Source organism: Mustela putorius, unplaced genomic scaffold (assembly GCF_011764305.1).
Source record: "Mustela putorius furo isolate JIRA1106 unplaced genomic scaffold, ASM1176430v1.1 tig00003875_pilon_pilon_pilon, whole genome shotgun sequence".
In the NCBI taxonomy this organism is placed as follows: domain Eukaryota; kingdom Metazoa; phylum Chordata; class Mammalia; order Carnivora; family Mustelidae; genus Mustela; species Mustela putorius.
In genome coordinates this window covers 5065762-5087712 of record NW_025422026.1, presented here as the reverse complement: position 1 = coordinate 5087712, position 21951 = coordinate 5065762, and the positions used below count along the sequence as shown (strand labels likewise).

General features: G+C 47.2%; 1 protein-coding gene across 2 annotated transcripts in view; it reads right to left on the bottom strand.

Annotated features, from left to right (window-relative positions):
• CRTC3 (CREB regulated transcription coactivator 3) overlaps positions 1-20748 on the bottom strand; it is a 97720-nt gene extending 76972 nt beyond the window's left edge. Inside the window, exons 1-2 of one of the 2 annotated variants that reach the window (XM_045067314.1) lie at positions 20439-20748; positions 10501-10599 (exon numbers count right to left, since the gene is read on the bottom strand). In XM_045067314.1, coding sequence (XP_044923249.1) covers positions 10501-10599; positions 20439-20570 — 231 coding nt within the window. In that variant the 5' untranslated portion in view covers positions 20571-20748. The remainder of the gene's footprint in view (positions 1-10500; positions 10600-20438) is intronic. The other variant, XM_045067313.1, reaches the window with a different exon arrangement.
• Between the last annotated feature and the right edge of the window lie 1203 nt (positions 20749-21951).

Below are 21951 nucleotides of genomic sequence, written 5' to 3'. Positions count from 1 at the left end.
GGATCACGACCTGAGCCAAAGGCAGACGCTTAATCAACTAAGCCACCCAGTAGCCCCTAAAATAAATAATTAAAAAAAATATGTATGTATATGTACAGGACTGGATTTTCTGCTTGAGGACAGAGGAGGTATCAAAAGCTGCTAAAAGGCTGTTTGAGGATTAAGGGAGAAAAGGCAAAGATTTCAGATAACTCCCTTTCTGCCTGGCCAACCTTGTACTAAGTCACTAAAACACTGTCCACAATTTTCTTTGGATGCCTTTTACAGATTCAGAAAACCAGGCATAGGAAGATAAGGAAAGTGATTTTTTTATATTTAATAAAAACTTATAAATAAATGGAAATCATCTTAGGCCAACAATTCTTCATGTGGGATCAAAATACATGCAAATACAAGTGTAGTATGTTTGAAATTATCCCTAATAAAAACTTTAAGAGGGACGCCTGGGTGGCTCAGTGGGTTAAGCAGCTGCCTTCGGCTCAGGTCATGATCCCAACGTCCTGGGATCGAGTCCCACATCAGGCTCCTTGCTCAGCAGGGAGCCTGCTTCTCCCTCTGTCTCTGCCTGCCATTCTGTCTACCTGTGCTCGCTCTTGCTCCCTCCCTCTCTCTGACAAATAAAATCTTAAAAAAAAAAAAAAAAAAACTTTAAGAAAGTGAATGAGGGACTCCTGGGTGGCTCAGTTGGTCAAACAGCCAGTTCTTGATTTCAGCTCAGGTCACGATCTCAGGGTCCTGGAACCGAGCCCTGAGAAGAGCTCTGTGCCAGCAGGGAACCTACCCGAGAATCTCTCTCCCTCTCCCCACCCACCCCTCCTCCCACTTGTACTGTCTCTAAAAATAAATAAATACATCTTTAAATATAAATATGCAAAAACAAAATAAATAAAATCTATAAAAAAAGAAAATGAATGAGACCAGGTGCATATGTGTCTATATTTTTCTCAGGTGGGACTCACAGCTTCCATCAGATTTACAAGGTAAAGGCTACCTTTTAGCCCTTTATAGTCTCTCAGACTTTATGGATTCTTTTCATACAGTTCTTGTAAGTTTCTTAAGTAAAACAAATGTAAGTAAAAGTAAAACATATATACATATATATTGTTAAGCTATTACAAATGTGACCTTTTTTTCCCTTTATGTATTCTAACTTGCCATTGACCACATATCTAATAATCTTTTAAAGGATTTAAATGTTTGATCAGTTGGATTTTTTAAATAATTGATTACAATTTTGTCAATTTTCTTTGAATTCAATTTCTCATTTTTTAATTTACTGATAATTTCTTTGGCCTAGTGCACAATTTATACACACACACACACACACACACACACCATAAATAAATAAATAGGAAAAACAACCCAATGTCCAATGATTAGGCGACAGTTAAACTAAGGGACATCTGTGATAGAATATTCTTAAGTCACCAGAAATTATACTTTTGAAGACCATTTGAACATATGGGAAAATGTTTACGATGTAAAAAAAATAAGATATGAAATCATACATTTAGTAAATATGATGCTGATTTTCTTAAAAATATTTGTGGTCCTGGCGGAAACTACTGAAAAAAAAGAGCCAAAGGGACATTTTGCATTTCAAGATGTATTTCTGAGCACCTGGGTGGCCCTGTCAGTTAAACATCTGCCTTCCGCTCAGGTTATGACCCCAGGGCCCTGGGACTGAGCCCTGTGATCAGGTTCCCTGCTCAGCAGGGAGTCTGCTTCTCCCTCTCCTTCTGCCCCTCCCCTTGCTTGGCCTGCCTCTCTTTCTCTCTCTCTCTCTCTCTCTCAAAAAATGGATAAAATCTTAAGAGAGAGAGAGAGAGGAAAAAAAAAAAGGCGGGGTTGGGGGTAGAGAAAAGAGCCAAAATGTGAACAGGGAAAATGTTACCTATTTTCTGAGAATCCGGCAACTGTCGGGTATGATTCGAGTTTCATGCTGAAGCAACATAGAAATATATCTTTTTTTTTTTAAGATTTTCTTTATTTATTTGAGAGAGAGAGAGAGAGAGAGAGAGCGCATGAGAGGGGTGAAGGTCAGAGGGAGAAGCAGACTCCCCATGGAGCTGGGAGCCCGACGCGGACTCAATCCTGGGTCTCTGGGATACTGACCTGAGTTGAAGGCGGTTACTTAACCAACTGGGCCTCCCAGGTGCTCAGAAATAAATCTTGAAATGCAAAATGTCCTAGAAAAATGAGGAGACTGCCCCTGGCAGTAAGAGTCCCAGAGGGTTTTTGTGAAAATTAAGTAACCTACGCAGAGAGTGCATGAAGCGTCTGACTCACAGCACCTGCTCAATAAATGCTATTATCCACGGCACTCTCGGATTAATGCTACCATAATGTTTTCCATTTACTGGAATTTGACTCATATATCTTTTGCCAATCTTTCTTTCCTTTTTTTTTTTCTTTTTTTAAGAATCTTATAAAAATTTGGAGGGAAGGCCATAAAAATTGAACTAGGAACCAGACTTGATTTTTAAGTTCTGGTTTTCTCCATACCTACTGCGCAGACTCCAGGCCTCATTACCCACTCTGACGCTGGCTGCCAGCAGGGCCTCGAGAAAATCACTGGCCTGGACCTGGTCCTCCCCGCCTCTACTGCTGTGCAACACGGCTTTCTCCTTTGGCTACCAGACTGTTCCCTAAATCAGTCAGAACTTACAATCCCTCAGTTATAAACAAGATGACGCAATTTTGTTAAAATGCAGTCATCAGAAATATAAAAAGTGCCATTAGATTTAGCGATCGAATTCAAAAGGACAAGGTAGGTTGCGTGGAGGATCTGAAGGGTCAGAACTACACCCAAATAGCCCTACACAGACAGCAGCCCTCTGTCCCTCTCTCTGTAGCAGCCCCACAACCAGCAGGTGCCTGAGCTCTCAGGCAGGCTGGGACACGCCGCAGAACAGTCCACTCTCCCCTGTGTCCCTGAAGACACAGCCCTAGCTTTCAGAGAAGATAATGCCATTTTCTCCTCTCTGTCTTCAATGTACACATGCTGGGCCCTGCCTAGAGACAGGAGGGCTGTAACCCCAGCCACCTCTGACTGATGACCCACCCCTCACGGAGGATTATCAGAAGGCAGCCTGAAAAGCTTGCTTTGGCTTTCTCATCTGATAAGTCCCTGCTCTCTGTGCAAGTGCCCAATGGGTGAGAGGAGAAGCATGTGCTTTGAGATCCTCCATTAGGATAGAAAATTGATCTTGAACCAATATTAAAACAGTACTGTGGTTACCAAACCAATGTTGTAGTAAAGATCAAGTAAAAAAACAAGATGTGAAAGTATTTGGTAAACTCCGAAGGGATCCATAAACCTAAGAGGAAGAGGACTGTGTTTAAATAAAAAATTACAAGCGATTTCACTTGAATCCCAATCCCTACCACGTTTATGGATTGGGAGACTCATTATTACCGAGATGTCAATTCTCCCCGACCTGATCTATGGATTCCACACCACCCCACCTAGAATCCCAGCAGGCTTTCTTCATAGAAATCAGTCAGCAAGCTGGTTCTACAATTGTGGGATAAGTAAAGGAATTAAAGTAAGCCATACAACTTCAAAAAGAACCAAGTTGGAGGGCTCTCACTCCCTGATTCCAAGCCTTCCCGTAAAGAGACAGCACTCTAGATAGTTTGGTGTTAGTAGGATCTCATTTATATGGGGAATCTTAAGAGTGGGGGAGATAGACGAAATGGGTAAAGGGGGTTAAGAGACACAAATTTCTAGTTATAAAATAAAAAAGTTGTGAGGATATAATGTACAGCATGGTGACTATACTTAATAAATGGTATTGCCTACTTGAAGGTTGCTAAAAGAGTAGATACTAAAAACTTCTTATTACAAGAAAAACAATTTTTTGGTAATTGTGACAAAAGTTAGCTAGTCTTCTTGTGGTGATCATTTTGCAATAGATACAGATATTGAATCATTATATTCCATGGCTGCCTAATACAAATATATCGTTATATGTCAATTACACCTCAACTTCCTAAAAATGTGTGGTATTAGGGACACCAGGCTAGATCAGTCAGTGGAGCATGCAACTCTTGATCTCAGGGTTGTGGGTTCAAGCCCCACGTTGGGTGTAGAGATTACTGAAAAATAAAATCTTTTTCAGGCAGATAGATAAGAAGTGTGGTATTAGCAAAACGAGAGACCTGGAGATCAGTGGAACGGAAGATGGACTCCAAAACCAGATCCACACATACATGGTCAGCTGACTCTGAACAAAGGTGAGAAGGCAATTCAATGGGAAAGAAAAGTCTTCTCTTACATGGTGCTGGCACAATTTAACCTCCATCTGCAAAGAAAGTGGTCCTCAACCCATACTTTGCATGACATAAAAAAAAGTTAACTTGAAATTATCTAAGTGTACAACCTAAAATTATAAAACTTCCCAAAGAACACACAGGAAAAACTTCTTTGTGACCTTGAGTTATGCAAATAACTTCTAGATAAGACGTGAAAGGCACAAATCATAAAGCAACAAAATTGATCAACTGGGCCTCACTGAAGTTAAAACGTCTGCTCTTCAAGACTTTGTTGAGAAAATGAGAAGATAAGCCACAGACAGGGAGAAAATATCTTGCAAAATACATATCTGATAAAGAAATGTCATCTGGGGCACCTGGGTGGCTCTGTCCGTTGGGCGCCCGACTCTTGATTTCAGCTCAGATTTCGCGATCTCAGGGTCACGAGACGGAGCCCTGCCTCGGGCTCCGCACTGGAGCCTACAGAAGATTCTCTCCCTTCTGTCCCTCCCCCACAACCATGGCGCCGCGCGTGTATGTGAGTGCTCACTGTCTAAGAAAAAAGAAAATGAAAAGAAAAGGAAAGGCATCCAAAAAATATGAAGAACTCTCAACATAACGGGAAAATGAACAACTCATTTAAAACACTGGGCAAAAGCTCTGAACAGACGTCTCACCAAAGAGAGGAGGTAATAATCACACAGGAAGATGTCCAACCTCATTAGACATTAGGGAAACACCAATGAAAACCATAATAAGACAGTACAACGCGTGCACCGGAACAGAAATCTTTTTTTTTTTTTTAAGATTTTATTTATTTATTTGACAGAGAGAAATCACAAGTAGACGGAGAGGCAGGCAGAGAGAGAGAGAGAGGGAAGCAGGCTCCCCGCTGAGCAGAGAGCCCGATGCAGGACTCGATCCCAGCACCCTGAGATCATGACCTGAGCCGAAGGCAGCGGCTTAACCCACTGAGCCACCCAGGCGCCCCCGGAACAGAAATCTTTTAAACTGAGCCACCAGCGCCTCGCACCCATTCGGACGACTACTACGAAACCACAGAGAAACACAGAAGATGACAGGCGCTGGCAAGGATGGGCATGGACCCGAGCCCTGGCGCACCGCTGGGGGGAGCGCACGGCGGCGCAGGCGCAGTGGAAAACAGTAGGGCCGGTACTCAAATATTTAAAATAGGGTTACCGTATGGCCCAGCAACGCCACTTCTGAGCACACACCCGAAGAACGGAAAGCTGGATCTCTAGATGTTTCCACACCCGCGTCTGTAGCGGCATCATTCACAAGAGCCAGGTGGAGCCGACCAGGGATCCGTGATGCGTAAAAGGACAAACAAACTGTGGTCTATACATTCCGTGGAATACTATTCGTCTTAAATGAGAAGGAAATCTTGCCACGTTCCATAATATGGATAAGTCTCGTGGCCCTGATGCGAAGTGAAACGAGCCAGTCGCAAGAAGACAGCCGAGTGTGAGCCCCCTTACGTGCAGTGCCTAGAGTCATCAGTTCACACAGGCAGAGCGCACAGCTGTGGCCGTGGGGCCACGCAGGAGGAGGGCATCAGGAGTTGTTGTCGAAAGGGTAGATAGTTTCAGATGGAAGAGTTGCACAACACTGTGAATATACTTAACACCACTGAACTATAAGCTTACAAATGGTTAAGATGGTAAATATTATGTTGTGTTATTTTGTCACAATTAAAAATGGGGCGCCTGGGTGGCTCAGTGGGTTAAAGCCTCTGCCTTCGGCTCAGGTCATGGTCCCAGAGTCCTGGCATCGAGCCCCGCATTGGGCTCTCCACTCGGCGGGGAGCCTGCTTCTTCCTCTCTCTCTGCCTGCCCCTCTGCCTGCTTGTGATCTCTGTCTGTCAAATAAATAAATAAATCTTAAAACAAAACAAAACAAAACAAAACAAACCCAATCCTGAAATACTGGGATATGAAGAGCTGTGCAGAATCACTGGAACTTTCTATACTGCTGGTGGGGAGTTAAACAGTACAGACACGTTGTAAAACAGCCGGCAGTTTCTCGTAAAGTTAAAGATACACATGTGATCCAGCCATTTCACTACTAAGTATTTACACAAAAACCACAAGTGAGTGGCTTTATCACGACTGCCAAAGCGTGGAAATGATCCAAATGCCCGTGAACTGATGAACGGATCAAGAAATGACAGTACCCCCCACTACAGAGCACTACGCAGCAATAAAAAAGAATAAACCACAGATAAATGCGACGCAGTGAGCCCCCAGCACCTGTGACTGGGATCTTATTTAGAAACAGAATCTTGACAGAGGTAATCAGCTTAAGGGGAGGTCGTATGGAATTAGCGGAGGCCCTTGACCTAAGGACTGGTGGCTTTCAGGGACAAGGTGGGGACAGCTTTGGACGCACAGGGAAGAAGTTCCTACGGAATGGGGGCAGAGGCTGGAGAGAGGGAGCCACCAGCCCGGGGCACCGAGGACTGGCAACAACCAACAGAAGCTAGGGAGAGGCGAGGAAGGGTTCTTCCCTAGAGCCTCCAGACGGCACCGTCCTCCCGACACCTGGATCTCAGCCTTCCAGCCTCAGGACTGCGAGAGGAAGAATTACTGCAGTTGTAAGCCTGCTAGTTTATGGCACTTTGCTAGGGCAGCTTTAGGAAACGAACACATGCAGCAACCCAGAGGCATCTCAAATGCGATATACTAATGAAGGAAGATCTCCAAAGAGTACACACTTTCGATTCCCCTTAGAGGGCACACGGGAGTAGGCCAAGCTGCAGATCAGTGATTTCCAGAGTCTGGAGGTGGGGGGTGGAGGAAGATTACAAAGGGACATAACAGGAACTTCAGGACGGGGATGATGGAACTGTTCTGTATCTTGACTATGGCAGTGATTATACAACATAGAAGTGTACGCCTAAGAACGGTCATTTGAGGGGCACATCTGACTCTTGATTTTGGCTCAGGTCCTGGGGTCGAGACCCTCATCAGGCTCCACACTCAGTAGGGAGTCTCTGCTGGAGATTCTCCGCCCCTCTGCCCCTCCCCCTGCTCATGTGTACGATGTGCGTGCCCTCTCTCTTCCTCTGCCCCCCCAACAATAAATACATAAGTAAATCTTTAAACAAAAATGTCAGTTGTCGGGGCGCCTGGGTGGCTCAGTGGGTTAAGCCTCTACCTTCGGCTCAGGTCATGATCCCAGGGGCCTGGGATCGAGTCCCGCATGGGGCTCTCTGCTCAGCAGGGAGCCTGCTTCTCCTCATCTCTCTCTCTGTCTGTCTCTCTGCCTATTTGTGATCTCTCTCTCTATCAAATAAATAAATAAAATCTTTAAAAAAAAAATGTCAGTTGTCTTGTTGGTAAATTATACCTCCAAAAAGTTTACTTAAAAAAAAAAAAAGCAAAGATAATGTGAGCACCAATATCACAATACCAGTTCCAGATTATAACCCACTGAATAAAATCAGAAGCCACAAAACCAGATAGACAGAAATAAATAAAAGGATGCATGAAAGTCTGATGAGGGTCAGGATGGAGTATCTCTTCACAGAACAGCTGTTAACTACAAAGGGGACAAGAGACTTCAACATGAAGAGGCCTGACACACACCAGTAACCGATAAAAGTGAGCACCACTGGTAACAGGACAAAAGAAAGTCATCCACTTACGGGGACACAACAGCATCACTCTGTGCTCTTCCTGCCAAAGACACAAATCTGAATCAAATCATGAAGAAGCATCAGACAAACCCCAACTGAGGAATATTCTACAAAATACCCCACTGGTAATCTTCCAAAGTGGCAGATGTAGTGAACAGAAGGGACTTCTGTACCCCAATGTTCATAGCAGCAATGGTCCTAGTTGCCAAACTGTGGAAAGAGCTGAGATGCCCTTCAACAGACGAATGGATAAAGAAGATGTGGTCCATATATACAATGGAATACTATGCAGCCACCAGAAAGGATGAATACCCAACTTTTGCATCAACATGGACAGGACTGGAGGAGACTATGCTGAGTGAAATAAGTCAGGCAGAGGAAGTCAATTATCATACGGTTTCTCTAACTTGTGGAACATAAGGAATAGCATGGAGGACATTAGGAGGAGAGGAGTAGTGAGTTGGGGGAAATCGGAGGGAGAGACAAACCATGAGAGACTGTGGACTCTGAGAAACAAACTGAGGGTTTTGGAGGGGAGTGGGATGGGGGGATGGGTGAGCCTGGCGGTGGGTATTAAGGAGGGCACGGACTGCACGGAGCACTGGGTATGGGGCATAAACAATGAATCTTGGAACACTGAAAAAATAAAATAAAATAAGTGGCTAAGGTCATAACAATCAGAAATAATTTCTTTAATGTCAAAAGACTGAAAAACCTTCAGACTGAAGGAGACTATGGACAGTAAACACAGGTGATTCTGAAGTGGATCCTTTTGCTGCAGAAGACGGCAGTGGGCGCACGGTGAAGCCACACACGAACGCCCGTGGCTCAGATGGTAATAACATTCCACTGTTAACTTCCTGATTTTGATGGCTCTGTTTGGGTTATGAGGGACAACGTCGTTGCTTGTAGGAAAATACACAGTGAAATATTTGGAGGTGAAAGAGCACCACGTTAGCAACTTATTTTCTCAAGGGGGAAAAAAGTTATTTGTACTGAACTTTCAACTTTTCTGTAAGTTTGTGATTGTTTCAAAGCAAGAAAAAAAAAGTATTCAGGGGCGCCTGAGTGGCTCAGTTGGTTAAGTATCTGCCTTCAGCTCTGGTCGTGATCTCAGGGTCCTGGGATCAAGGCCCGCATCAGGCTCCCTGCTCAGCAAGGAGTCTGCTTCTCTCTCTCCTCCTGTTGGTGCTCATGTTCTCTTTCTCAAATAAATAAATAACATCTTAAGAAAAAAAAAGGAGGTAAAAAAAACCAAAGTATTCAAAGAAAGAATACTGGGAGGGTCAAGGGCTATTAGTTCATTCCACCTCCACTCCCCACTGCAACAGGACAGGGGCAGTATAAGTATAGCAAGTTCTACCTACAGTCCTCTGAAGTTGACTACCAAGAACCACAAAGTCAGGATCTCAAACACAGCACACGCTGGCAATGTTGTTTTCAGGAGCATGAAATCGAGCATAAAGCAGAGACCTGCTTTATCTGGATACTGAGTGAGCCAATAGGCCAATGCAGAAGATCATCTGGTCTACTGAGGAAGGGCTCTGATACTGGCAGCAGCACAGTGAGATTCCAACATCAACGCAAGAAAGACAAGATCCAATGTAACAGGTATAAGAATGTTCACATTTTGCCTTTTCTAATAACCATTATATTTAAGAGCCCCTGTTAGCTCTCTCAAATGGAAGTCTCTATTTTAAATAATACTTTTGCTTTATGGGACCATCATCAAACAAGTGAACCCAGCTTTTACAGCAAAGAAAGAAGACAGTGCTTTTAACATGGACATCCAAATGTCCATGGATGGACACCCATATGGACATCCAAATAAACCAACCTACACCTTGTTTTGAAGTTCCCAACCTCAACCCCAAATCTTCAATTGCTTAATTAGAACTATGAGAGACACCTTATTTTTCAGAGACTGGGGTGTCTAATTTGGATCTTAGGAACAATATCCTATACCATTGCCTGAAATATCGATTCCATGTTATTTTGAACAAAGTTCTTCAATGATACAAACGATTAAGGTACTAACCTAAATGTAATAGGCCACGTATCTGAGCCTTAGATCTGCACTGTCCAATATGGAAGAGACCGACACATGAAGGTACTGAAATACAGCTAGTCTCAACTGCGACGAGCTCTAAGTGTACAATGTGCACCAGATTTCAGGCTTAGTACAAGTTTCAAAAAGAACATGAAATACCGCATTTGTGTTTGTTATACTGATTATACAACGAACTGATAATATTCTGGATCTACAGGGATAAATAATAACTTAAATTATTTGAATAATATTAAAATCAACTGCACCTGTTTCTTCATCCTTACTGTGGCTACTAGAGAGGTCTGATTACGTACGTGACTCACGGTACATTTCTCCTGGACAGGGCCGCCCTAGCCGGCCTGTGAGGTATACTAGGTCAAGGTATAGAAACTAGGAGACGGAATGATGGGCTTCCCAGCAGAACTCCGAATGGTACTTGGGCCCAGTTTACCCTTCAGGATGCCATCTTTCTGAGGACAACAGCTGCCTATCCTTCCACACTCAACTGGGCCTGGAGAGAGAATTCTGGAGGTACCTGGAACTCCGTGGCACTGCCCCGAAGCTGGCTCACGTTCGGTAAGGACCCGCCATGGTACTGCGTGAGACGTAGCTGCTGAAGCTTCTGAAACTGGACCTGGAAACAAAGAGATTTCCAGACGGTTGAGAGATGACAGCAAAGATCTGAGGGAGGCACTGAAGTATGGGTACTTGGTAGTGAGACGGTTCAAGAGTGAAAGTCTTGGTTTCAGTTTCTCTTCTACCTAAAACCTGCAGGTTTCCGGTGCCTTCTGATTTGTGACTAGTCTATTTTTGGAAAGAATTTACCCATGTCCCAAATGTCCCAGGCGCAGTGATAGTGAGGTCTTTGCAAGGTCTCTGAGTGTGCGTGTATAGGTGGGCACAACCTCTAACAGCAGTAAAAGAGTCTCTTAAAGGAAAACTAAGCCATTCTCTGTGACACTAACATAGGAACCGTGCTCCCTTCTGTGGTGCCCGTCCAGTCTCCGCTCACACGTGTGTGTAACACCTGCAGGGCAGTAATCACAACTTGGGTGTGATCTCGCAGGCTTACATCTTAACTCTTTCCTACGGTATTAATCATCTTTAACGACTATATAACATTTCGTCTTCCGAACTATTTCCTAAGAACACATTCCAAAGAGTGATTACGGAGTCTCTGCATCCAGGCCTTTCGATGGCTCTCAATATGCGATCCCAGCGGGTATACTAAGTATATATGAGAAAACCGTTTCAGGAGAGAACTCTCACTAACACTGAATATCATCCTTAACTGGGGAAAGGAGCAGGCTAACTCAACAGGTATCAGATGGCATCCCACTGCTTTCAGGTGCCTTTCTTCTGCAAGTTCTTCCTTGCTTCATTTTTTAAAAGGCAATAAACTGGTTACAGTTCTTGTAATCCCCCAAGTGATCCTATTTGGTCTTTGAGAGTTCTCTGTGGTTACGTAACTCTTGGCACTTATATTCACGTGGGGAAGGAAGAGGCGATGGGAACCCTGAAGGCTTTCATCATTAGACTCTTTGTCTAATAACAATAAAAGCTACCAATAGAAGCCCCTGAGATGAGCCAGATGCTGTCCTCAGAGGCTCTGCCCGTTTCATCCCTAACCCTCACCACCACCACCAAGGGAGACCATCTCATCCTGCCTTTACATACCTAGAGACCCAGACTTAAGGAAACTCAACATTTGCCCAAGGTCACACAGCTGGAGGAGACCAAGCTATGGCTACCACAAAACCCACATTCTTCGGGCCCTGGAGGCCTCAGCTGGTTAAGTATTTGACTCCTGATTTTGGCTCGGGTCATAATCTCAGGGTTGTGAGATCGTCTCTGCACTGGGCACGAAGCCTGCTTAAGATTCTCTCTCTCGCTTTCCCTCTACCCCCCCCCCAACCCTTCCTCTCTTACACACACACTCACATCATCTTATATCTGCCACGGTCCTTTTCTTTGTTCCATTTCTCTCTGTTTTAAGATTTATTTATTTATTTGAGAGAGAGAGCACGAGCAGGGAGGAGAACAGGGGCAGAGGGAGAGGCAGACTCCCCGCTGAGCAGGGAGCCCGGCATGGAGCTCGATCCCAGGACCGAAGGCAGAGGCTTAAGCAACTGAGCCACCCAGCTGCCCACCCCCCATTTCTTTCAATGATCATACTATTTACAAGATCAGAGAAAAATGAAGTTTGGTTGACCAAAAGCATTGCTGGGCCTTTGCTGATTTTATTATTTTTATACTTACTATGAAAAATTCAAATATATTCAAAATAGAGATGAATACAATGAAACCCCATCTAACAGCTTCCAGCTTCCACAATGATCTCATGTCTAGTCCTGATTCATCTTTACCAACTGACGGCCCACAGCACCCCACCGAAAGAAATCCAGACGATGTATCATTCCATATTTCAGTATGCATCTCCAAAGATAAGAGCCTATATCTGGCTGGAGGTTTTAAAGGCATACAAAACCCCTTGGTGGCCTTAACTTCTTTGTACCCACAGTATTTGATTTCCCAAACACACTGTCCTGGGAGGCAGCTATACACTATTCATCAGAGCCCAGATCCAAGAGTCAAATATGAGAAGGACAGAGTGAGCCTTTTCCATTTATCAGCTGAATTACAACAATGAAGTCTGAGCTTCTGAGGTTAACACTCTTAAAGCACTTACCAGAAGCTTTTGACTCTCTGTCCTTGAAATTCTCTAGACAAGATTCTTGGCCCCCTTGATCTCAAGCCTTTGATTCCTTCTTCCATCAATCCATCCATTTATTCACTTATATAAAACATTTAACAGTGGGGTGCCGGGCTGGCTCAATCAGTTGAGCGGCTGCCTTCAGCTCAGGTCATGATCCCAGGTTCATGGGATCAAGCCCCGCATCAGGCTCTCTGCTCAGTGGAGAGCCTGCTTCCCCCTCTCTCTCTGCTTCCCACTCTGCCTACTTGTGCTCGCTCTCTCTCTCTCTCTGTCAAACAAACAAATAAATTCTTAAAAACAAAAACAAAAACATTTAACCGTGTCTGTTAGGTACTGTGCCAGGCGTTGTCTTACTAAGATGAACACATGCCAAGGTGCCTGCCTTTACAGAGTTCTCACAAAGGTTTCAACTTTTACCCAAAACCTTGACACTTCAACCAAGTTCAACCAAGTTCTAAATCTAGCTGGACACCTGCCTTCACCTGAGCCTAAGGCCCTCCCACCGTCTCCCATTCCTGCTCTCCCTCCACAGGTGCCTATTCTAGAGTCGTCAGAGACTGCTGTGCTTTGGGGAGAAAAGTCCTGCACTTGGAGCCGGAAGACCTGTGTGCCTTGAAGCTCCCACGGAGCTGGGGAAATTACTCTGGCTTCTACTCCACAAAGACAACGTAAGGATTAAAAGAGAGAAAGACATGACAGTGGGGTGTAAAACGGAAAGCTGTGGACAACTTCTCAAAGTATCATCATCACTGTTGATGCCTGCTGCTACCTCCTAAACCCCTGAGTAACTGTGATATCCTCCTCTTTTGAAATCTAGAATCGATGAATTGAAAAGAACCTTAGAGACTTGTCTTCAACACCATCCTGCTTCCTGGATGATCAAAACGGGCGCCGAAGAATGAGTAGCTTAAGGAGAGAGGACGGGTTGGCACGCCAGGGGCCACATTTAGAGAGTTCTGTTTGACCCATAAATATGATACTGACCCACTCAATGCTTTAAACTGCCATTCTGGATTGGAAGACTGTATAAAAACCTGGATTTCCAACATCTCTTGACTGCAAGATCAAGCAGGACTTGCGCTGCGTGGCAACAGTGCGTGGAGCTGAGAAGCAGCTGCCCCCCCCCCGCCCCCGCACACAGCCTGAGCTACCATTTGCCCAAGACCTCACTGCACCCTATTATTCCTCCGCGGCCTGAGATTGGCTACCATCTACTCATTCCTGGCTCCTCCACTCCTCTTCCCTACGTGCCTCATGCTGGAACTTAAGTTAGCAATCTCTAGCCTGTAGCCACACACTTTAGTGGAATGTCCTTTAATGTCTGTATGAAATGAAATCCAAGCCTCGCTAACTCCCTTTTTAAAAAGTCTCACAAGGGCGCCTGGGTGGCTCAGATGGTTGGGCCTCTGCCTTCCGCTCAGGTCATGATCCCAGGGTCCTGGGATTGAGCCCTGCATCGGGCTTCCTGCTTGTGCTCCCTCTCTCTCTCTGTCAAAAAAATAAAAATAAAAAAACCTTTAAAAGATAATTTAAAAAATAAGATAAAAAGTCTCACAGCGGCCAATCCCAAACAAAAATCCCAGCAGGCCTTTTTATAGAAACCGACAAGATCATCCTAAAACTGACCTACAGTAGTCAAAGCAATTTTTAAAAACAGCAAAGTCGGAAGGCTGTTATCTTTCTTCCAGACTTACTCTAAAGCTACAGTAATTCAAGCAGGAGCAACTGTCACAGAGACGTGGGGATCAACAGGAAAGAAGAGAGAGTCCAAAAATAGACCCACACAACATCTGGCCCAATTGATTTTTGACAAAAGTATCACAGCAATGCAATGGGGAAAGTGTCTTCCACAGATGCTGCTGGAGTAAGTAGATCTCCTGGGGGGGGGGGGGCAATAAAAGCAGTCAAGGACACAGACATGCAGGGGCACAGCCATACTCAAACCCTAGCTCTGCCACTAAGCAGCTATGCAACCGTACCTCTCCAGCCTCAGTTTACTCATCTGCAAACTGACGAGTAATCTAGATACACATTCCCTAGGGGCACCATGAAAACCACAGGAGATAATGGATGTAAAGGAGCAAGGACAGCATCTGGCAAAGAGACGGTGCTCAATAGTTAGCCCAAATCCAGGATGTCTAGTCTCTTCTCCTTTCTTTTTTAAAAAAGATTTTATTTATTCATTTGTCACAGAGAGCGCATGTGTGCAGAAGCAGGGGGGAGGGGCAAGGGGAGAAGCAGACACCCCACTGAGCAGGGAGCTTGATGTGGGGCTCCATCCCAGCAGCCTGGGATCATGACCTGAGCCGAAGGCAGACGCTTCACCGACTGAGGCACCCCTCTTTTCTCCTCTCTTAGAGGTCTCCCTGCTACAGAACACATCTAATATTTGTTTGTTTTAATATAAAAATGATTCTCCCCAAACAAGCTCATTGAATGCTCCAGGCTGACGTGCTGTGTTTACGCCATGGTTTCTCAAAACTACAAGTTGTTCTTCAAAGTTGAACTTCTAGAACAAGCTCCCGATCCTGTCTCTCTCTCCTTCCATTTGGTCCTGGCTGCCTCGCAACCTCCATCCCCACCAGGTCACTGGGATCACAGAGGCTCTCACCCAGATACCAACGGCCTCCACTTTACTAGACTGAAGGACACGTCCTTAACCTGTCAGACGAGTCTGCAGCATTGGGCTTAGCTGCTGGACAAGCTCTCCTTTCCCTCTCTGGTTGCTCTTTGGTCTTTCTGTTGGCCCCCTTCCTCTGCCTCCCCCTTCCATGGTGGAGCTCCCTGGGCTTCTCTTGGCCCTCTCCACATTTCACTCTGAAGCAGGGCTCACAAACTCAAATGTCTACAGGTGCCAAGTGCAGAAGAGAAGTAAGGGAAGCCCCTGGGACCACTGTGAGGACCACAGGGAGCGGTGGGGACTGAGGCAAACCGAACACGTACATGCACTTTCCAGGGCAGGGGGCCACTATGGGAGCTCCAGGCAACTGCTACCATGCAGAAATGGAGTGAGTGTTGTTAGATGATTTCATTTTTCAAAAGAAGCCAGAATCCAAACTTTAATATAAAATCCCAGTATTTGGGTGCCGGGGTAACTCAGCTGGTTAAGCAACTGCCTTCGGCTCAGGCCATGATCCCGGAGGCCTGGGATCAAGTCCCACAATGGGCTCCCGGCTCTACAGGGAGTCTGCTTCTCCCTCTGACCTTCTCCCCTCTCATACTCTCTCTCACGGTCTCTCTCTCAAATAAATAAATAAAAATCTAATAAATAAATAAATAAATAAAATGCCAATATTCACTGTTGGTCCTAATTAAAAACAAACAAACAAACACATTCAGGCATACCCTGCCCCGCCCCCCATAAGGACCAAATTAGAATTTAGGTTACCAATTTGTAGATATGTTCTAGAAATTCTTCTTAGGCAGCTGAATCTACTACCACAACCACACACCAAAGGTTCCCACATTTATATCACTAGCCTAGACTTCCCTCTGTAATTGGAGACCCTTGTATGTCTTCAGGGCCATACAGACAATTGCCTGCCAGACCATCTCCACCAAAACGCCTCACAGGCACCTCACCCTCAGCATCTCCTGACACTGGGGGGCATCTGCTCCCACCAGTGCTCCCCCTCTTAATGCAGGACACCTTGAAATGGCTCAAGTCTGAAAGTTGGGGATCATGCATTCACCCAGTTTGGTCATTTCTAGCTCTGAGTATTGATCTGCTCACCTGTCTGCCTCCCTCTTGCGGCCACCCCAGTGTCGGCCACCCCAGTGTCGAGGCCATCACCACATCTCCGGTCTCCTACCTCAACCTCCCTCAGGTTTCTCTGCCACCTCCCCCTCCGTTCTATCCACCACTCAGGCATCCTTTTAAGATGCAAATCACCCTTACTTCAACCCCATCATTGTCCTTAAGATCAAGTCCCAAATCCTGTCTCTACAATCTGATGCTTGTGAATGCCTCAACTCCAACCACCCTCTTTGTCCCCTTGCTGAACCTCATACCCTCAAATGGCATCCCTCGCCACGGTATGAATGGCAGGACTGCCCCCTACCATTCATTTCCAGAGCAGCAGCCGCTTCCCCTTTTGTAATATTCATTAAAATCTGTCCTTACTTGTCAAAGGAATATCTTCTCCATTAAATCCTAAAATCTAAGAGGAGACTGAGTTTTGCTTGCTCACTATTATAATCCCCAATGTCTGTCTTAACCTGGACTCAGTAAGTATTTGATGAACAAATTAAGAAGACCTTTGAAACACCATGTCTTCACCTCCCCGCCACACATAGGCCCCACTAACCACAGTGGGCACTCCAGTACTGACGAATGAATGAATGAACAAAGGAACAGCCTCTTTCTACTTTTTAACCCTTCTTACCATCCCAGGTACCACCACTTAAGTAACCCCACTAGCATTGTCTTCTCGAAATATTCCCACTGCTTCTCATTAAGGCTGACCCCCTAAAGCTAGAGTGAAAAATTCCCCATAACCTAGTCTCTCCCACCTACGAGGCAAATAGGATTTAACCAGAACTCTGAAGGACTGACTCTGATTATGTAGAGAATGCCTTGCCTTGGAGCCCAGCACAGGCTCAGAAAGAAAGTCTGATTATCGATGTCTGATAATGGAAAATCAGTATATCAGCCATCCATGGACCAATAATGAACTAGTTGGGGGCACCTGGGTGGCTCAGTGGTTAAACATCCAACTCTTGATTTCAGCTCTAGTCATCTCAGGGTTGTGAGACTGACTCCACACTGGAAACAGAGACCGCTTAGGATTCTCTCTCTCCCTTCCCCTGGCTCTCATTAATAAATAAATAAATAAACAAATGAATAAATAAAAATAAATAAATAAATAAAATGAGCTCTCATTAATTAATTGTGAATGAATGAATGAATGAATGAACGAATAAAACGATCTCGCTGGATTCTTCTGTATCTGGGATCTTTGGATGCTTGTAGGTTTACAGATACATGCTGGGGAATCTACGCGTTAACTGTGAGAAGTGCTCAGTTCTGCAAATTGCGTTATGAAAATAATCCTTGACATTTTTAAATAAGAAAATACAACTCAGCAAATGCAGTTTTCTCATTTGCCTTGTTTTTATAGATACATTGGACCCTGGAGGGCCTGGCTGGCTCCGTCAGTAAGGCATGTGGCTCTTGATCTTAGGGTTGTGAGTTCAATACCCAGGTGGATGTAGAGATTACTTTTTAAAAAATTGAAAATACATTAAAAAATATAAACACAGTGGACCAAAGTAGTAGTATTTTATCGGCAACTGGTAGCAGAGAAAGAACACAGAAGGAATTAACACATAAATGATGTCCTGTACTGGGTGAAGGGCAAAGTGACATCCTAATTTTGTAGTAATTAGAACTCAGAAAGTGATGGCTGAACTGACTTACTCCATGGGGCATACCTGATCAGCCTTACTAAACTCAAGAAAACCTAAATTGTACGTCTTTGCATCATCCCACCCTGAGAGTTTCAACTGAGTTCAGCAAAATATTTATTGCTTTTTTTAATGTTGAGTGAATTTATATTGTGCGTGTCTTTTAGTTATGGTTGTACCACAGTTATAACCAAAGGACTTTATGTACAGTGGATGTTTGAGCATATTTAAGTAACATAACCAAACTCATTTAAATAAACATGAAGGATCTGTGAAAAAATTTGCCTACAAGGAGTCCATACAGCAGTGCCAGGTGCCATGACCTGCCTTCGGCTCAGGTCATGATCCCAGGGTCCTGAGATCGAGCCCCGCTTCAGGCTCTCTGCTCAGCAGGAAGCCTGCTTTCCTTCCCCTCTCTCTCTCTCTCTCTCTGCCTGCCTCTCTGCCTACTTGTGATCTCTGTCAAATAAATTTTAAAAAATCTTAAAAAAAAAAAGAGTCCACACATTACTCATGGCTTTATCTATCAGGGATGCTTTAAAGAGGGTTTACGAATTGGGTGAGAGACTGGATCAACTCTAAGAGTGTAGACAAACAGTGCCTGTATTTGTACACATACTTTATCTAAACAACACGTAACAACACACCTCCAGCATTAACCCAACTGTTTTCAATGTGCTCTGAGCTAATCACGTTCATCCCTGAATCTAACCAAGGTCACACACATATATGCCTGTGGACACCAGGCAGATAAATAAATGAGTGAAGCTATTTAGGGCATGAGGATAAACTTTTATTGAAATTCTCAGCTTTGGGCGCCTGGGTGGCTCAGTAGGTTAAGCATGTGCCTTTGGCTCAGGTCATGATATCGGGGTCCTGGGATCGAGCCCTGGGTTTGCTCTCTGCTTCTCCCTCTGTGCTCTCCCTCTTTCTCTCTCAAATAAATAAATAAAGTCTTAAAAAAAAGGAAAAAAAATTCTCAGCCTTCTTTCTATTTTTACTTAGCATAAAAATATAAATATATAAGAAATATTTCATTCCCTGTTCATTTCATGAAAGGAAAACATCAAAAATATGATACATGGCCAATGACAACTAGCTTCGGCGTGGGAGCTCACGACAGGATGTGTGAACTGTGGCCAACTAGAGAACCCACGTTCCAGCTGAGGGGGCAACCACCACCCAGCTCCGGGCAAAAGCTGTCATATGGGAATTCAGGATGACTGCTACCGGGCCTCCCAATTTTCAATATGGATCTAAAGATAGGAAAAGAGTGGAGAGACCGGGGAGGGAAGGTGCGGGGTGGCGGGTAGGGAGGGAGAGAAAGAGGGAGGAAAGAAGGAAGAGAGAAAAAAAAAAAAAAAGAGGAGGTTTGTTTGTTTGTTTGTTTGTTTTTAATGAAAATCTCCCCAATTAAAAGGCAGCAGATGCAAGAAGTTTTCCCAAACCCCGTAATTGGCCAAAAAAAAAAAAAAAGGTGTCTGCGGCTGAGTGAGCGGGGACCCGTCGCGTTGCAACTAGGCTCTCAGCTCCCCTTCAAGCCTGCCCCCTGCCCAGCATCTGCATATCCTCCCCCGGGTTCGCGATGGTCCTTCAAGGTCAGCATTCGGGAGCCTCAAGGCCTGGCCCGCTCGCGCTGACCCTCCTCCCTGCAGCCCTGCGCGGACACTCCTCTTGGCTCTCCATCCTCCACTGCCTCACTCAACAGTTTCCCAACCTCCGGCTGTTTGTCCCGGCTCGCGCCTTACTCACTGCTCTTGGACCCTCCTCCGTCACCAGCGACGCGGTGCACCTTGCCAGTTCTCGTTAAATCTCCGCGCTGAGCGCAGTAAAGCGGAGAGGAAAGCCTCCCCCGGCTCGCAGCGCCTCCCCGGTGCCCCCCGAGCTGCCCTTGGCCCGCGCCGGCCCCGGGCTCACGGTGCACCCGGCTCCCTCCCCCACCCCCGCCCCGGGCCCCGCGGCCCCCCTCGCCCCGCCGTCCAGAAGGGCCGGCTGGCGGAGGATGTGCGGAGCCACGAGAAGCCGCACCGCCCGCCTCCGAGCTGTTTGTGGTTTCCTCCCGGGGCTCCGTTCGCCCTCCCCCTCAGGCCGCCCTCGCGCCGCCGCCCCGCGCGCCCGGCCCGGCCCCTCGCCTCTCCCCGCTCACCAGGCCCCGCGACCCTCCCGCCTCTGCGGGCTGCGCCGGGGGCCGGCGGGCGGGGAAGCGCCGAGAGGCCGAGGCCGCGCCAACCCCGCTCCCCCGCGCGGCCCCGGCCCGGCCCCGCCGCCGCCGCCTCGGCCCCGCCGGCTCTCGCCTGCCGCGGGGACCGTCCCCGCCCGCCCGCGTCCCGGCCCCGGCCCCGGGCGCTCACCCGCGACAGGGTGAGGTCGGTCATAAGCTGCTCGAAGGCCCGCGTCTCCTCGGCCTGCCGCTGCGTGTGCAGCGCGATCTTCTCACTGAACTTCCGCGGGTTGGCGCTGCCCGAGCCCGGCGAGGCGGCCATGGCGCGGGCCCGGCCCGGCGGGAGGGGGAGACGGCAGGCGCGGGGCCTGGGAGTCGGCCCGCGCGTCCGTCCGCAGGCCGCCCGAGCCGCCGCCCGAAGGCCCGTCCTCCGGCGCGACCCGGCAGAGGAGCCGCCGCGGCCCCACAGCCAGCGAGCGGCCGGGAGCGCGCCGAGGTCCGCCCCCGCGCGGCCGGCCCCGCCCTCGGCGCGGCCCGCCCGCCGCCTGCCGCCGGGCCCCGGCCCCGCCGCCCGGCCCCGCGCTCCCAGCCCGGCCTGGGGCCCCCGGGGCGTCGAGACTCGCCGCGAGCCCCGTCGGCAGAGCACGCCGCCTCCGACGTGCGGGAGCCGCTGTGTGACTGACGGGCTCCGGCGCGGGGGGCATCCTGGCCGCGCGGTTCGCGTTACGACTTTCCAGCCGGCGTCTGGCCGCCCCCTCGTGCCTCCCCGAGCCCCCCGGGCCGCCGCTTTGCTCCCGGGAGAGACGACTGGGCGCCCCGAGCTCGAGCCTTCCCTCTCGCGGCTCCCGCGCTGCGGGGCGACCGGCCGCCCGCCCGCCAGGCCCGCCCCCGGCCCGCGCCGCCCTCGGTGGGCTCAGTTCATGGTCCGTCCGGGCGCGCGCCCCGGAGCTTCCCAAAAATCCACCTGGGGAGGGGCGCACCCGGGAGCCGCCATCCCCACCCTGGTGCGAGCTCTTGGCTCCTCAGCCCCGGCCCCTCGTCCAGGTTCTTGCCGAGTCTCCCCGGGACCTCCGCAGAGCCCGGCTCCGACCAGGGGCCAGTCTCCCCGCCGTCCCCCTGCTTCTGCAGCCCCGGAGCTGCTCTCCCACGATGGCACCTGGACCGCGCTGAGAGTGGGGCTGTGTTTCGTCAACTAGACAAAACCAGAGACGCGCGGACGCGTCCAGAAAAGTCCATTGACGACACCCACGCCCCCCACTCGAGATTAAACAGAGAACACGCCGCTTCGTTTACTTGGTGCTTATTAAAGAAATACAAAATTAGACCTAACTAAAGCCCCACCCTTAGTTCTCCTTCCTCCCTCGCCACTGGGCTCAAGTTGGTGCATATCATTCCTACTCATGTTTTTATAGTGTTATTACATATGATGTATGGATCTGCCAACTGTATAGAGCACCAGTTGTCGATTTTCAGTTTTTCAAAATTACATCATGCTGAGTAATCTTTTGCAACTTTTCTCATTTCCTATTATGTTTTTGAGATACATTTGTGTTTGTGGCTTTTAACTACTGTGTAGTATTTCGTTGTTTTCATGTGTCTCCTAGCATCCAGCTGCATTTTTTCGAAATTTTAATATAAGAATATTATTTCTGTTAGCTGGAGTTTAGTTTGTTCTAGTAATTATAATTGGATTTATTCTCGTT